General features: G+C 32.3%; 1 protein-coding gene across 1 annotated transcript; it reads right to left on the reverse strand.

Annotated features, from left to right (window-relative positions):
• Positions 1–1,798: 1,798 nt before the first annotated feature.
• Positions 1,799–2,691, reverse strand: LOC127285357 (uncharacterized). Its single transcript, XM_051311331.1, has 2 exons — positions 2,579–2,691; positions 1,799–2,507 (listed from the first exon to the last, which is right to left on the reverse strand). The coding sequence occupies exons 1-2, from the start codon at positions 2,689–2,691 to the stop codon at positions 1,799–1,801; spliced, it is 822 nt and encodes a 273-aa protein (XP_051167288.1).
• Positions 2,692–17,671: the final 14,980 nt, after the last annotated feature.

The raw sequence follows: 17,671 nt of genomic DNA on the forward strand, positions 1-17,671 counted from the left end.
CTGCGCCGTATAATTGACCTTCCAAATTAATATTATCTTGTTCTTCTTCTTTTCTAATGGATAATTTCAACCGAGAAACATTAAAATCGGTTAAGATTTGTTGGTTTTAACTGATTTTGAACAGAAAATTGCAGATTCAGACAACTAAGTGCCAACGCGCGCAGTACAGGACCACGATCGGGCCCAAGTTCAATCACTTAAAAAGTGTTTCGACTTATAATTGATATTGTTTCTTATTCTATACATCCTTAGGCACCTTTTAAAGCAAAAAAATTTTTTTTGATTTTTTGAAAATTCTAGAGTGGTTTAACCCCTTAAAGTACATAAAATTTCCTGTAAATAAAAAAAAAAACTCTTCTATCTATTACTGTTACAAAAATATGGTCATTTGAATTTTAAATTTAATGGATAAATAGTTAAAATTTAACATTAGGTCTAGATTATGTGGTAAAATTGTTTTCGCAGAACCTCATCTCAATTCCATAATATAATACGTATAAGAAGGTTTAATCTTGAACAGTTTCAAATTGAAAAAACTGATTTATCTCACTTACATCGAAAGTTACATTGGTTTAAGGAATGTCTATTTCTATAAGAGAGATTTGAGTAGTTTTTAAAAATCCGTTTATTTTGAAAAATGCAACATAATCATATTTAAAATATTTACTTTTTTAAAAAGTAAATGGTAAGGTACAAATATTTCAAAATAAACGGATTTTTAAAAACTACTCAAATCTCTTTTATAGAAATAGACATTCTTTAAACCAATGTAACTTTCGATGTAAGTGAGATAAATCAGTTTCTTCAATTTGAAACTGTTCAAGATTAAACCTTCTTATACGTATTATATTATGGAATTGAGATGAGGTTCTGCGAAAACAATTTTACCACATAATCTAGACCTAATGTTAAATTTTAACTATTTATCCATTAAATTTAAAATTCAAATGACCATATTTTTGTAACAGTAATAGATAGAAGAGTTTTTTTTTTGATTTACAGGAAATTTTATGTACTTTAATTCACTTCTACATGACTTTATTGAAATAACGTTAAATAAAGGAGTAAAGTTTAAAAAATTAGAAAAATTTCAGTTTTTTCGACTATTTTTAAACATTTTCTTAATTCTATGTATCAAAATGGTTTAATTATTATATATAATCTATTTTTATGTTAAATTGTAGCTTTTGAAGCAATAAGTATTTTACCAAACGGTATTTTAATGAAAATATTTTCAATAACCTAGAAAAAAATTTAAAAATCAATATAATTTGAGTTTCCCTCCAACGATTATTTTAATTTTCGTCTTAAAATGATCGTGAGGCATCACCGAATTAATATAAAAAAAAACCTGAGAAGGGTCATGCAGTTTAGGTTGAACCTAAACGAAGCTCACCGTGAATCCGTCTAGTAAATCAGGAGAATTACTAAACCATTTCCGTAATGGGAATCCCCCAGCATTTGTCATATTAATGACTTGATCTCTCACCTTGAGTGTGGAGGTTTTATCCGATCCTCCAAGAAAAACGTCATCAACGTAGGTTTGCTCCAAAAGCACGGAAACAGCTAAAGGAAAATTGTCCTTTTCGTCATGTGCCAACTGTCTCATTACGCGAATGGCAAGATATGGCGAAGACACCATTCCGTAGGTAACAGTATTTAATTCAAACACATGGATCGGACACTTAGGAGCTTCTCGCCACAAAATAGATTGATATTTTTGATGGGCAGGATCGATGAGAATCTGGCGAAACATATTAGCAATATCAGCACACAACACGAATTCAAATTGACGCCATCATAAAATGATGGAGCAAATATCTGTTTGTAATTTTGGACCGATGTGTAAAATGTTATTAATCGAGGTTTTGTTGGACGTTGGACTCGAAGCATTAAAGACGACTCTAACTTTCGTTGTTTGGCTACTTTCGCGAACGACAGGGTGGTGCGGAATAAAGACACGAGATGAATCAGTCTGGTCAACGTCAGCTGGAGTCATATGTTCCATCTCTTGATACTTTCCTAGAAAATCACGATAATTTTCAGCAAGCAGAGGATCACGAGTAAATCTTTTTTCTATTCTACACAACGAATTGAGAGCTATGTTATAAGAGTCACCTAATTTCGAGGGGGAATCATCAAAAGGTAATTGAACTACATATTTTCCATTTAAGTCTCTAGAATGTGTCTCCATAAAATGATGCTCACATTCAATTTCTTTTTTTGTCATTAAATTCACTGCTGGTATCTCTTTCAATTCCCAAAATTGACGCAAGCTTTCGTCAACTCGGGTTTCCATGGAAAAGTGGACATTAATGTGATAACTTTGAAGAGGAGATCCTTGTAGTGGTCCTGATAAGATCCAACCAAATATAGTTGACTGAGCAACGAGATCTCCACGTGGTCCAGGACAAATCTCAGGTTTGAGCAATTGAGCGTACAGATCGGCTCCAATCAGCAAATCGATCCGGTCACTTTCCCATGGATTTAGATCGGCAAGTTCGAGACTTTAAAGATTTTCAGGAATTTCTAAAAGAGTAAATTCAGCTGGAACATATGCAGTGATTTTTGGAAGTACGAATGCTTGAGTTTGGAGCGTGGTTGAACAAGGTTTAATCGTTTAAATAGTGATAGGAACGGAATGAAGGATTTTATTCGTACAACTTCCTCCCAAACCGGACACTGTAACATTCGTATTTTTGCGTGGAAGACGTAATAATTGAGCAATTAATTCGGACAAAAACGTAGCTTCTGACCCTTGGTCAAGAAGAGCGCGGACATGAACGCGGCGGCCATCAGGCGCCTCAACCATCACTCGAGCGGTTCCCAACAGAACAGTAGTGCGGTATTTTTAGACGAGTTCAAATGCGATGAAATCGCCACATCATCAGACACTTGATTTGATTCTGAAACGCTAAGATCAGTTTTTAATTCGCGACTTTGTGACAAATTTTTATTATCGCGATGCAATAAAGAATGATGAGGCTTTTTACAAATATTACAAAATTTTCGGCTCTGACATAAATTGCGATTATGCTTACCTAAACAGTTGAAGCATCGTAAATTAGCCTTTAAATATTCAGAACGTTCATCAATTGTTTTTTCTTTAAATACAGAACAAGCATAGAGGTTATGTTCTCTGTTACACATTGGACATACAAACTTTGTTGAGTTTTGATGCGTGTGTACCTTCTTGAGTACCGACTGCGAATGATTTGAATTTTTACTTTCAGGACGCTTTTTAATATCTACTGTAGCTTCTAAAGCGCGAATTCGAGAATCAAGAAATTTAACAAATTGATCGAGAGAGGGAGGATCTGTCTCTTCACTAATTGACAATTCCCACTGATCACGAGAAATTTTATCTAACTTGTTTATTAACATAAAAACTAACAAATCATTCCCTTCATCGATAGGACGTTTTAGACTTTTTAAAGCAGATGTCGCAGTAATAACAACGTTACGCATAGTTTTTAAATTATTCAACCAATCTGATGTGACAGGTGGCAATTCAACAATCTTTTTTAAATATTCATATATTAAAACTTTAGAATTACTATAACGAGTTTCGAGATTTTCACAAATATTCTGAAAATTGCCATCTGTCCCTGGTTGATTTTGAGCAATTATTAATGCCTCACCTTTAAGAGATGATTTGAGATAATGAAGACGCTCTGCATCCGACAAGCGATCGTTGTCAATTACAAGAGATTTAAACAGATCTCTAAAGGTGAGCCACTCACAATACGAACCTGAGAAAGTGGGTATAGTAATGCGAGGAAGTTTTACAGATGATGATGCTCCTCGTGGCGTTGCATCTGGATCTGGTGGTTGAGAACGGTCTTGTACCGGCATGGGCGGTGGCTCAGGAAGACTGCTAAGTATGTGGTATATGGCCTCCTCATACAAGTCCTCAATCTGATTAAACTCATCAGAATTATAAATTGTAATTGTTGTCTCTCCTCCTTCGGCTTGATTAGGAGGATCTATTATTAGAGGATTTGCAAGTAAAGCGGCATGATTTTGTCGACACCTCAGCCAGCAATCTTGTAAATTTGTTAGGCGTCCTAACAACAGTTGTCGAGGTGGATTTTCGTAATTTAAAACACGATTAACAATCTTTTCGATAGAGTTAAATAGAGTTTCTTGGTCACTTAACACTCGTTCATAACTAGTCGTGGCCATGTTTGTTACAGGAAAAATGGCCGACCACGCTAAGTAAAATATAGTGAAAAAAATTTTTCATGAAAAAAGGTTCTCGATACTGAGAAAAAAAGTAAAATAGCACCAAAATATTGCGGAAAAAACACAATAAAGTCTTAAAAAAAGTACTTTTTGACTATTCAAGTCACTTGAGAGAATAAAAAAATGCAATATATAAAGGAAAAATCCCTTAAGCGTCACTTAACACAAAGCACTGATTTCACTTTCTTTTCTCCTTTTTGGAAATCCGGCTCGAAGGACCATGTTATGAATTTAAACAGTTTAACATAAAGGACTTGTGAAAAAAAGGAGAATAAGATAGTGAAAGTAAAATTAACACTGAATTTATTAACTTATTTGAGATAAAACAGGTAAAGCGATTTTTACAGAGCGGTTCTATATGATACGTACGAAAGACAAACAGAAACTAAAAACTTCGCAGATACGACTACATACGACGCACATAAGTTGTCCCTCTGCGGACAAACTTACTTTGGAATCTAAAGTTTTAACATTTCATTTGCGGAATCATTTTCTTGTAACAGTGTAATGTTATAGCAGACATGAAAATATTTATATAACACTCACAGAGATATCAAAGTTTAAGATTGGTTTTTGTAATTTTTTGATGAATCATAAAAAGAGACACAAATTTCAAATTTTGCTATTTCACGTAATGACTTTGTAAAGTTTAATTTTTATATATTTAACGAAAGAAACATATGTCCCACTGTGTAATTTAACATAAAATCCGTATTTTTTAGCGTTTATTAATTTTCCAAATGGAAATTGCATTTTTTATTGTAATTTCTGAGAAAGTATTGTTACAGTTTTTGTGAAAAAAGTGCTCATATTTAATTTATTGACATGAAAATTTTTTCATTATATAACTCAAAAAAAGTTTTAGCTGGTGTATATCTTGCCAATAATCAATTATCCATAAAGGAAAAAGCATTTTACCTTCTTGTTTTAAAGAAAAGGCTGTTGAAAATTTTCTAAAATTTTAGTTTCAATGTAGATGGCGCTGCCTCACTTGGACCTGGCCTTAATTCCTTTGCCTACATGGACCGTTAGAAATTGTTCTTATTTATTCGAAAGGAACGAGTATTAGAGATTAAGAGAAAAGAAAGTATAATGATATGCAAGAAAATATTAATTTCTTAAATTAAGATTTCAAATAGAAACTCAAATTAGTTTTTAAGCATAATAAAGTATTGCAATCAAATATTACTCACAACTTACTTATGTGCTTTCCTTGAAGGAAAGTATACGTAGTATGGTTAAATAATTTATATGTTTAGATATTTTAACGATGTTCAAAATTGGTCGGAAGTCAATACAGGTACCAGATTTTAATTATCATTTATCGAAAGTACAAATACTCCCATTTTTGACCATATTTAACACTGGAATCCAAAATAAATTACACCGAGTACAATGGTTCGCATGGAACATGCAGTATTATTGTTTAATTGGACAACTAAGTCCGAATCCGGTTTCGGAATGAATAAACAAATCTATTACTGATGGGTCAAAGGTTAAAGTACAGAAACCCGGATAAAGACAATTAACATATTATACCACACTAAAATAATAAGATTATTATTATTCGATATAATAGATAATGCTTCTGAAAAAGATTTTGTGTAAATCTAACAGGATCATTTATAAAAATACGAAAATCTTACAGTTTGTGGTTTCACGTAATATCATGCCTTAAATTATTTCTGTAACGCATACTTTGAGGATTTTTGTTATAGTGTAGTGTGCATGTTAGTTGGCTCTAATTATATAAGTAACGCATACTTTGAGGACTCATTAATAAAATTGTACTGAAATTATGCGTTTTTTCGAAAAACTACAAAAATTTCAATGGTTCCCTCTTGAAAGATATTTGTTTTCTTGAGAGTAGTCTATTTTTGGTTGAATGTTTTATGATTTCTACTGTTATAATCATCAAAGATTGTTATAGTTCTATCTTTATCATTGTTATTCAACTTTAGATAAAAAATAATTTATGAATTTATATATTATCATTTGTGTATATTATGGATTGTATTGTACTTGAATTATTGTCCTCATGGTTTGCTTGGACAAAATAAAGAAATAAAAATAATAATAATATAAGGACGGACCTTTTGTTCCCATGTACTCGTGGGATCTAAATGGAGACTACAGAAAACAACAAAAACAAAAGTGTTTCGCCTGAGAGTACCGAACACTCTTTGGAGGGTCGGGATTCAGGGCTTGAGATATTGCTGCAGGAAGAAAGGGCACATTTAACGTTAACTTCAGCCTCGGTAATATCGCCTCAGGATGAAATGAAACCTGAAAGGGAACAATATATTTCTGAGGCTCTAATACAGAAAAGTTCGGGACGATCTCAGGGTTCCACTGTTACTGTGGTCGAAGACCTAATGGCGAGATAATCCGTTAAGGGTAAAAAGCTTAGTGGCAGCGCAACAAGGAGGTTGGAGAATCCAAGGGTACAGAACCGGCAAGGGTCTCAACCTGCTTCATCATCGACTTCTATGCGGGCCAACAGTAAAGCTGGGTCTGTTGGTCAGGCACGAAAAGGAGTTAGATAAGAGTCAGACACCTCTCCACAACAGGAGAAGAGAAGGAGGCAAAGACCCCTAGTTGGAACCGCCTAATTCTCCCAAGTGTCAAGATCTGGGATTGCACCTCGTTTCTGAGAAGTTCGCCTCACAAGAGGGGCGATTTTAATTGAGTGTCTTGACTCAGATTCTCGGGAGTGGTTAAATGTCCACGTACCAAATATCTGTCAGGCAATCGAGGGTCTGCCACTTAAAGTGATAGATACTTCTAACCTCATTAAGAGGGCCAGGGTGGTTGCTTGGGTACCAGGTCCTAAGGTGGACCAAGTTTCAATCCTGACTAACCTCAGGTAACAGAATCCTGGGGTGTATACAACTAATTGGAGGTTGTATTCGGGAGGTTAAACAGGATCAGGGGTAGTTTCTACGGCTGCAAGCTGGACTCTCGCGGTAGATGTGCCTGAGAGTAAGCTGGGTGTGCTTGAGTGTCTTCACTACAAACTGTGTTTCGGTCTTAGGCATATCACTCTTCGAGTGAGTAAGCACAGAATGGATCCGATGAGTTGTAGACAAGACACGGCTAGCGAAGCGACGGAGGATTTCGTGGATAAGTCTTAATATTGACGGACTACAGTATTCAATGTTCGCAGATTAACTTGCATCACTGTATAAGCGCAACGGCGATTCTAGCCAAGAACTTTACAGCTATTGCCTTCATTCAAGAACCTTGGGTTTACAAGTGTAAGATTAGAGAACTAAATAACTGTGGAGAGTTAGTGTATTCACCACAAGAATTACCACCCAGGGCGTGTATTTTCTATAAGGGAGTAAATACGGTTCCTCTTTCAGAGTTAACTAGTCGAGATCTGGCACTTATAAAAGTCATGTATCGAGATAAAAATGGAAGTAAGAAAGAGTTGATTCATGCCTCTGGTTACTTTCCAAGAACAGAAAATGAACTCTTACCACCGGACAAGGTGTACTGTCAGTACTGGCCTCCCTGTTAATCCAGACAAGACAAATATTGTTTTCTTCACTAGAAAATACAAAGTTCCAACTGTGAGGAAACCTGTATTTTATGGAAAAGAAGTGCTTTTTTCTGATTCGGTTAAATATCTAGGAGTGATTCTGGACAAGAAGCTAATCTTGAGAAAGCACTCAGAATATCAATATAGTATGTTTTGCACTACTTTTTGGATTTGCAGAAGAGCAATTATATTATCTTGGGGTCTAAAACCGGATATGGTTTTGTGGCTCTATTGTATGGTCCTGTTGACAAAGTTTCTGCATGCATCAATTGTTTAGTGGATTAGAGAAAACGGTGAACTTCTGCCTTTGAGGTCTCTTTTGAACCATTCCTCTTCAAAAATATTTGACCGAATGGAAAAATATTTTTACTAAATATCTATAAGTACTAAAGTGTCTCGAAGTGTAAAAAAGTAATTTTCTTTACCATAATCCCTTTGCGCAGGATTTTTTGACATACTGTAAAAAACTCAATACAACATAATTTTACTTTACTGAACATGGAACAGGGAAAAAAAGCTATACTGCGCATGGTGATTATTACATTTTTATTTCAAGCAATAATTATTATTTTTGAAACGCATACTTTGAAGACTTTTGTTATAGTGTAGGTTGCATGTTAGTTTGCCCTGAATATATATATCGGGCTGAAAAAACTTGTACAAGAAAATGTACATGTTCTTGTACATATTTTTTGTGCAGGTTTCATGTACAAGTACTTTCACATGAACACGTTCATGTTCTTGTACAGAAACATTTGTTTAATAAATTTTATTATTTATGAAACGCATACTTTGAGGACCTTTGTTATGGTGTAGTGTGTATGTTATTTGGTCTTGGTTATGTAAGTAACGCATACTTTGAGGACTGCTACACTGCGCATAGTGATTATCACATTTCGATTTTAAGCCTTTGTTATTATTTATGAAACGCATACTTTGAGGACCTTTGTTATGGTGTAGTGTGTATGTTATTTGGTCTTGGTTATGTATGTAACGCATACTTTGAGGACTGCTACACTGCGCATAGGGATTATCACATTTCGATTTTAAGCCTTAGTTAGTATTTATGAAACGCATACTTTGAGGACCTTTGTTATGGTGTAGTGTGTATGTTATTTGGTCTTGGTTATGTAAGAAACGCATACTTTGGGGACGGCTACACTGCGCATGGTGATTATCACATTTCGATTTTAAGCCTTAGTTATTATTTATGAAACGCATACTTTGAAGTCCTTTGTTATAGTGTAGTGTGTATTTTATTTGGTCCTGGTTATGTAAGTAACGCATACTTTGAGGACTGCTACACTACGCATGATGATTATCACATTTCGATTTTAAGCCTTAATTATTATTTATGTAACGCATACTTTGAGGACTGCTACACTACGCATGATGATTATCACATTTCGATTTTAAGCCTTAACTATTATTTATGTAACGCATACTTTGAGGACTTTTTTATAGTGTAGTGTGTATGTTATTTGGTTTTGGAAGTAACGCATATTTTGAGGACTGCTACACTGCGCATAATGATTATCAAATTTCGATTTTAAGCCTTAGTAATTATTTATAAAACGCATACTTTCAGGACTTTTTGAAAGTATACTGTACACTTTACTTTGTCCAGATTATTAATGCAATGCATGTTTTGAGGACACGGTTGTTACAAACATTGTACTCAAATTATGCGTTCTGTACATAAAATTGTCCTCAAAGCATTCGTTGTATATATAATTTTGTCCCAAAATTATGCCCTGTACATATAAAAGACGTACAAGTACAATGCATTCTTTGAAGACATTGGCGGTATATAAATTTTTAAGTCTCCAAACTATGCCTTGTGTACTTAATCCTTGATTTAAAAGTAGTAAATTTGAGTATAAATCAATTATTCCAATTGCATAATGTAGTATTTTTCATCAGGAACCTATATATGCGGCAAAAAACGTGAGTCCCCAAATCATGCTTTGTACATACATATATATATATATATATATATCAGAGAAAATGTTTACATCCTCTCTTATCTTTATTTAATAACTCTCGTTCCATGCTGTCTGCTCAATAATGGTGAAGAAGAACAACAGGAAGAAGAAGAAGAATTTACGCAAATAGATATATATATATATAAAGCAAATTTAAAATACAGATTTTAAATCTTTTTAATTTTTAAAAATCTCTTTTTTTATGAAATAAAATAATCAAAAAGGTAAGTTTTAATAATGTATTAAAGCTTAATAATTACATTTAACAAATAAAATGAAGGACAAAAAAATTTTTGAAATAAAATTCTTTAATTAAACTTCTCTAAATAAATTTTTATTTTATATAATAACATTAAAAATGTAAATTATTATTATTATTTAAGTAAATAACTTTAATATACATTATTAAATATTATTAAACTTTAAATAATTTATTAATATTATTTCTAAATAAATAATTCTAATAATTATTAATAAATTCTATTTCATTTATTTTTCATCTGAACCAAATATTTCATATAAATTTAGTGAGAAGGTCAAGATGAATTCTTATCTTAATGTGATCGCATTCCACTGCTGCTACCACTACAATTAAAAATTTAAAGAGAAGCGTAAGAATATGAATCCAAATTGAATATGCACAATTTGTATAGTTACACTATTATGATAAGAAATAAAATGAAGGAAAAAAAAATTTTGAAATAAAATTCTTCAATTAAGCTTCTCTAAATAAATTTTTATTTTATATAATAATATTAAAAATGTAAATTATTATTATTATTTAAGAAAATAACTTTAATATACATTATTAAATATTATTAATATTTAACTAAAGTCGAATAATTTAGTAATAAATAATCATATTTTTGTAATTTATTTGACTTTTATCAGGAAATAATAGGATGAAATGAAGAATACAATAATTTATAAAGAGAAACTTTTATTGAAACTAAATAAATTTTTATCACATAAAATCCTATTTCTTTTAACATTATCAATTTATTAATAATTTTTGTTACATCCCGTAACAAAAATCTTTCCTTAAAAGTATAAAGAACACGTATATACATAAAATAATATAAATTATCAAATATTAGTAGAAGGAGGGTGTATATAAGAAAATTCATTGTTCTCACCCATTCCTTCTGTTAATATTTGCAAGCAATCATGTTTACTACGAGTCGTTTTGGAAGCATTTTAGTTTGAAATAAAGGATTCTTTGTTCAATTCCTTTCTCACGATGAGTCTTATGCAGTTGCATAGGCTAATATCTACCAATGTGTTTACATCATATCAAGTCGCATGTACATTTAATAATACTCTTAGTAGTAAGAGACCTAAATGTTTAGTCTTCTTACAGCTATACTATGCCACTTGATATGATTTTCACACCATTACCAATAGAAAATTGTAGCATCCGCAACTGAAGTCAATATATGACTCATATATTGCATCGCGAGGCGCAAGCACATAAGCTTATGCTACGAGACCACAGGGTAGCTTTCGCCTCGCGTTGCAATACAATACCCCTATAGAAAAGACTGTAGATGCATATGCCGACCAGCGACCTATATCTATAAGATCCAAGAAATTGTCTTCGTGATTCTAAAATTATAATTCGATCAGGACGTGATCTCTGCTCATTTTCTCCCACTGAAGGATGATTTTGCTAGTATAAAAACCCTGCAATTAGCATGGGGCGTCGTCAGTTCTCCGGTTCTAAGATCGCACTTCACGTCAAATAATAAGTCAATACTTTGCTATTTTGATAATTGTAAAATCTTTCAAGTCTAACAGTACAAGTAAACTCGTGTTCAAAAGAATAAGTTCTCTTGGTCGCCCGGCTTGCGAGTATATTCTCAAAAAATCTGCAAAATCATATCAAAATACGAATAGAGACATTTGTGCAGAGATTAACGTTCTGTCGAGAGACCCTTCGGTTATGCACTTAATTTAAACTTGCAAATTTCTAAAACTAAGTAAACTCGTGTTCTTAAAGAATAAGTTCTCTTATAAATTGAATTGTGAGACATTATTAAAATTCGCATCTAACCGTCGAATTAGTGTAACTTTTGAAAATAAGTAAGATTTCGGAAGTTATGAACTAAAAACAGTGTGTGTAAAACAACGATTCTGTGTGAAGTTGAAAGAACACCGCTGCGTTAAATTCTCAAGTGTCAACCACTTGAATCATCTTGTTTTTCGGCCCTCATAAGAGGTAGTTGTAAGTACCAATTATCTATTTGTTAACTTCTATTTTTTCATATTAAATTTTAACACCTGTATTCACATCAAAACTGTACTTTTTCATATCATTTGCTTTTCAAATAATTTATTGCAATAAATCAAAAGATTACTATAATTTCGTTTTATTTCATTTCATTCAAAATCTAATCATAAGACTCATAAATCTTATAAATAATGGATAAAGTTTGACCAATTGTTAAATAAATTAATAAAGACGACCCCCATAGGATCGATAGATAACAACGATCTCACATAAAAATAAATAGTCAGAACTTACCAATCTGACTGTAATCAGCCTACCTTGCCTCCCTTATAATTTATAATTATATTCAAAATATACATATTAATTAACCTCGCCTTTCGCTCGGGATGTAACATTTTCATTAAAATTAATAATTAATTAAGTAAAATATAAACACAACCATTTTCTTAGTAAAATTACATTTTTAACAGCGCAAAAAAATTTGTTTTATTTCTGTGATGATTATATTCAATGGTACCTGACATTTCATACAATTTTTTTATAGATGGACAATCTATATCAATCATATCAACAATCAATGTTGAGTTATTTAAAAAACTTTTCAACCATTTCTTTTTCTCTTGTCCTTTCACATAAATTTTAGAAGAATTTTTTAACATGCAATTGAGTAGTTCAGGAATTAATTCATGTGGTAAAATACCACCATTCCAAGGTATACCATGGTGATTGTGCTGTACCCAAGAATTAATAGATTTATATTTTTTTGGTACGTTTTCCCATCCACAAGGTGATTTAAAGGAGCAACTGTATGGTTTTATTTCTTTATCAACAATTGGTAAAATAGCCAATTCCTTTAAAATAAATTTATTATCATGCAATTTAAAACCTTGCATATCAACTAAGTACTCCATTTTAAAAACAACTAAATATTTTACAATTGTGCACTGGTTTTATATACTTCTTTTCACCCTTCCATTGAATAAATTATATATTTTTTAATTAAATAATTTTTTTAACCCCACCACTTATTGGTCTATACTCTACTATTCTATCGTGTAAAATCAAACAATAAGCAGCGGTTTGATCTGGAAAATTTTCTTTAGCTTCAAACTCTAGGCGAATATCTACAGGACCATATTTTAAGCCTTCATTTTGTTTTAAACAATCAATTACTGCAAGAGGAGCGAATTGACAAAATTCTTTTTTTGTTAAGTACGGTTGAGGCTCCTTATTGTAATAGCTTGCTTGAAAATTTGTGTACATCTCATAGAGAGTAGCGTAATGTTGCTTGTCAAAATCAAGATTTAAATTTCCATAAGGATAGCTTTGATTGTTTAAAAATAATTTGACATTTGTTATTTTACAATGATCAAAGTGACTCGCATTCTTCGTTGTTACACCTTTTCGGTTGGTCTGGAAGGCTAAAACAATGAAACGAGGTTTTTCCAATTGTGTTGAGGTTTTAACTGTCCAAATATGATTTGCTGTTCGCGGTAGTAGAGGATATTCGTACAATTCCCATGTTCGAAAACTTATTGGAATAAGCGGATCCTTCTCAATATATTTTAATAACTTGAATTTTCGTGCATCAGACAAGCGAATATTAGGTAAAAGCCATTCAATTTTATCGATGGAAACATTAATTTCTTCTTCTGCTGTTTGTAAAATTGCATTTACATCACTTCTTGCTCTTGTTAGAATTAACTCGTGTCTTGCGTTGACTATAATTTTCTGATAGTCCTCAGCAAAACCAAATATGATATTCAGAGGTATTGCAACGTCAAAATTTCCAGCATTATCGATGAGCGAAATGTCTGCATTGCATGTTGGAAACCAGACAGCATTTTCCAAAAATTTACTCTGAGCATCATAAATTGATACATAATTTTTCATCAGACTTGTTAAACCAACATTTTTACTTTTATCTATTTCAACAGCATTAAGTTCGTATCGAGCTTCTTCAAAAAGATGACAAATAGCGTTAATGATAAATTTAGTCGTTGTAACTGCTGCTCCATTTCCTGCTTTTACCAATTTTCCTTGAATATGAAGAAAACTTTTGCTTGGTAGAAGACAGTGGTCCTGGTTTTGGACAGCAATTCGAATTTCATCACTGTTGTTAAATGTTGCTGAGGCGTACGATAAATGGGCATGTAACTCAATGTGAGCAATAGATTCGTCATAAACAATAGGTTTTGAAATATTTAATACTTCTTCTTCCATATTTTTCTTTTGTATTAATATATATATATATATATATATATAAACTAATAAAAAACAAATGCAGATAAATTTAACTTCTCTTTTTTATCCTCTTAGTTTTTTCTGCACTACCAATTTTAAGCCTAAACTTTTCAAAAATTGACTGTTTTGCGGTGTTAACACCTTGACTGTAGATTTGTGACTGGCTTTTTTGGGACATTCTGTGTCTCTATTATAACCGAAACCAATTTTTCTATTAAATACAATTCCCATGATTATAAAGATTTAATATGAAGTCTAATAGTTATCGTTTCTCCTCGAAAATTCACGATTTTTCCGTCCTGATCAACTACTCGTAGTTGAATATGGTCAATTGTCTTTACAGCGACTGGTAAATAAATGACTTGTGAAGGGACTTCAATTATCTTATATCCAGGTGGAACACTGGGAAAAAATTCATGAACTGTGTGTACTTTGCGATTATTAACGTACGCTCCTGTTGTAATATTACATTCAATACTCAATGAGTTAATATTAATAATAGATACTGGTAAATCAGATTGATGAATTTTATCTCGTTCAAGTATCTGTGGCTTAAAGCCTAGTAACTGCGCTATTGAATCAGGTTTTTCAAAATTTATCTCACAATTTGAGATAATTTCACTGCGTAAAGTATTATTGTTACGTTTAATATTAAGTTCAATGCCTTTCGGATTCAAAACTTTTTGCAAAGATTCTTCAATGTCACTTATTTCATAGCTACCAGTCGGTATAGTAAATTCTTCATCATTAATGTAAAACTTATTTTTTCCAGTATCCACGTTAGGAATAGAATTAAAGGTTAGAAATTCAACAAGTCCTAGAACATACTTTTTATTATGTAACAATTCAATTGGAGGAAAATAATGGGCTTCTAAGACAGATGAATTACCAGAAAGGGTTAATGTAAATGAATCACTCATGATGCTTGTTCACATTTTACTAAACTTTATTAAATCATTACATACTATTTATACAAATTGTAAACATTTTTCTTATTCAATTGTCCACATAAAAATTTAAGACACAAGTGACCACAAATGAACATATCAAAAGTTTGATACCTTTCATGATTGTAATTTATACTTGAAAATTTTAAGTATTTTACAAGGTCCAATGGTGGTCGAAGATTTCCAAAACTGTCGAAATAAATGACACAAGTTCCACTTTTTTTATAGGCAACCCAATGTGTACCTGGTCCATTTTTATTATCTAAATTAATTATTGCACTTTCGACTTTGTGGGGTCCTTTTTTAGGCAATTCATCTCGCATGAAAACACCTCGAAAATGTGGAATTTTCATAACTTTGATATATTTTAATAAATCGAAGTTACTTAAAGCTCGTTGAGGTAATTTTATGATTTTTTTTTTATCAATGTGAAGTCCCAAACCTTCTTTATATGGTTTGAGATAGAGACCTTTGCCCAGGGTAATTGATTCTATTGCTCGATTATGTCGTTGACTTTCCTCAAGTTGTTTCTTTGCTGCATTTGCATCATTGACAGCTTTAGCTATTCCAGCTGCTCCGCCAGATAATGCCCCTACAGCGCTAAGACCCGCAAAAAGAGGTATCAGGAAAGGTAAAAAGCCACCAACTTTTTTTGGAACTGGTAAAATTCTAGGATGTTTTACTCTACATTTTCCACCAGCGTTTTTCACAGCTAAACTTGCACCCTTTAAAGCAGATTTTATAGTAGATCGAGCGTCTTTACCGGAAATTAAAGATTTTCTTGCTGCAGTGACTATATTTCTAAGTGGTAAAGAAACTTTGTGTGTCCTCTTTTTCTGTTTAATTTTCCCGCCTTTTACATTTATCCTCTTTTTCTTCTTAAGACCCATACCAAATTTTGTTTTTACTTTCATAGCGTTGGTAATGGCCCAAGCTGCTGCTTTTTCACTAAGTTTAGCGTCACTAGCGTGTACACGCCTCCAAGCTTTTTCAATAAGAATCCTGTCAGCTTCGTGCCTTTCATCGAGGTTATTCGGATTTTGAGAATAAGCGATATCGTGCTCCTTGCAAGCTTGATCAAGGGGATTTATACCAGGATCACCACGTGCTAATCGTTTTTCTAATTTAGTTTCAGGCAGTTGTACACTAGCTTTCACCATTGAGTGGTCCAATGGAAGAGAAACAAGTTTTCATAGAACAGAAGATGAAGATGATAGTTTACAATAAAACAGTTCAACAAAATATTTTACGAAATACTTCAACAGCAACAACCGTGGCAACAACAGCAACAACAACCCAGTTCCAGCATCAACAGGATCAACAACCCAGTTTCAGCATCAAAAATAGCTACTCAGTTCTAAAAAAGTTTTTGCTTCCTCGCTCGAGGAACTACTGTAATGAACTGACTATAAACTGTTTAAAGACTAGAATTTATAGTACTTTATTTCAGTAATTATCTAGATGGAGTTTGAAGCGCAAACAACAAAACTTCCTGTGAGAAACTTCGATAAAATATCGCGAAAGCAATATTCGAAAAATCGTCATAGGAATTTACTACCAAATACTGTACGAGCAATTTTTTGTCGTCCATCCAATTGTGGTAAAACAAATGCTTTGCTCACTTTACTCCTACACCCTAATGGATTACGATTTGAGAATATTTACATTTTTTCTAAATCCTTGAGTCAACCGAAATATATATTTTTGGAGAAAGTACTGAAACCATTGAAGAATATTAGGTATTTTCCCTTTTATGAACATAAAGAAGTTATTTCAACTAACGAAGCACGACCAAATTCAATAATTATCTTTGATGATGTGGCCTGTGATAAGCAAGACAGAATGCGAGAATTTTTTTCAATGGGGCGACACAGACTTATTGACTGCTTCTATTTATGTCAAACATACACACGAATTCCAAAGCACTTAATTCGAGAAAATGTAAATTTTCTAGTTCTTTTTCGTCAAGATGAAGTAAATCTAAAGCACATCTATGATGACCATGTAAACACAGATATGCCGTATGCAAAATTTCGTGAATTGTGTTCAATATGTTGGAATGATGATAAATACAGTTTTCTTGTTATTGATAAGGATAACGAAATCAATAGTGGTAGATATAGAAAAGGTTTTGACTGTTTTCTTAAAGAAAAAAGTAATTAAAAAGATAAAACAACAATGTTCATAACTAGTAATGTTTTAGACACTTATGCATCAAGATGTCTTCTAGAAGTGATAATATTCAAAATCAAAAGAAATTCTTGAATGAAATTGCAAAGGCGAGTGAAATAATTCGAAGTAAGCATAAATTATTAAAGTTAGATAAAGAGTCCTTTGAACAAACATTAGGAGACACTTTTAAGCCTATTGTAAATCCCCTGGAAAAGTTGGTAGATGATATTCAAATACTGAAAACAGTTAATGATATCAAGCAAGAAAAGGACAATGTGAAAAGTGAAAAAATAAAGAAATTTGA

The sequence above is a fragment of the Leptopilina boulardi genome, unplaced genomic scaffold, assembly GCF_019393585.1.
Source record: "Leptopilina boulardi isolate dan_hultmark-lab unplaced genomic scaffold, ZJU_Lbou_2.1 LbouV2_331, whole genome shotgun sequence".
Lineage (NCBI taxonomy): Eukaryota > Metazoa > Arthropoda > Insecta > Hymenoptera > Figitidae > Leptopilina > Leptopilina boulardi.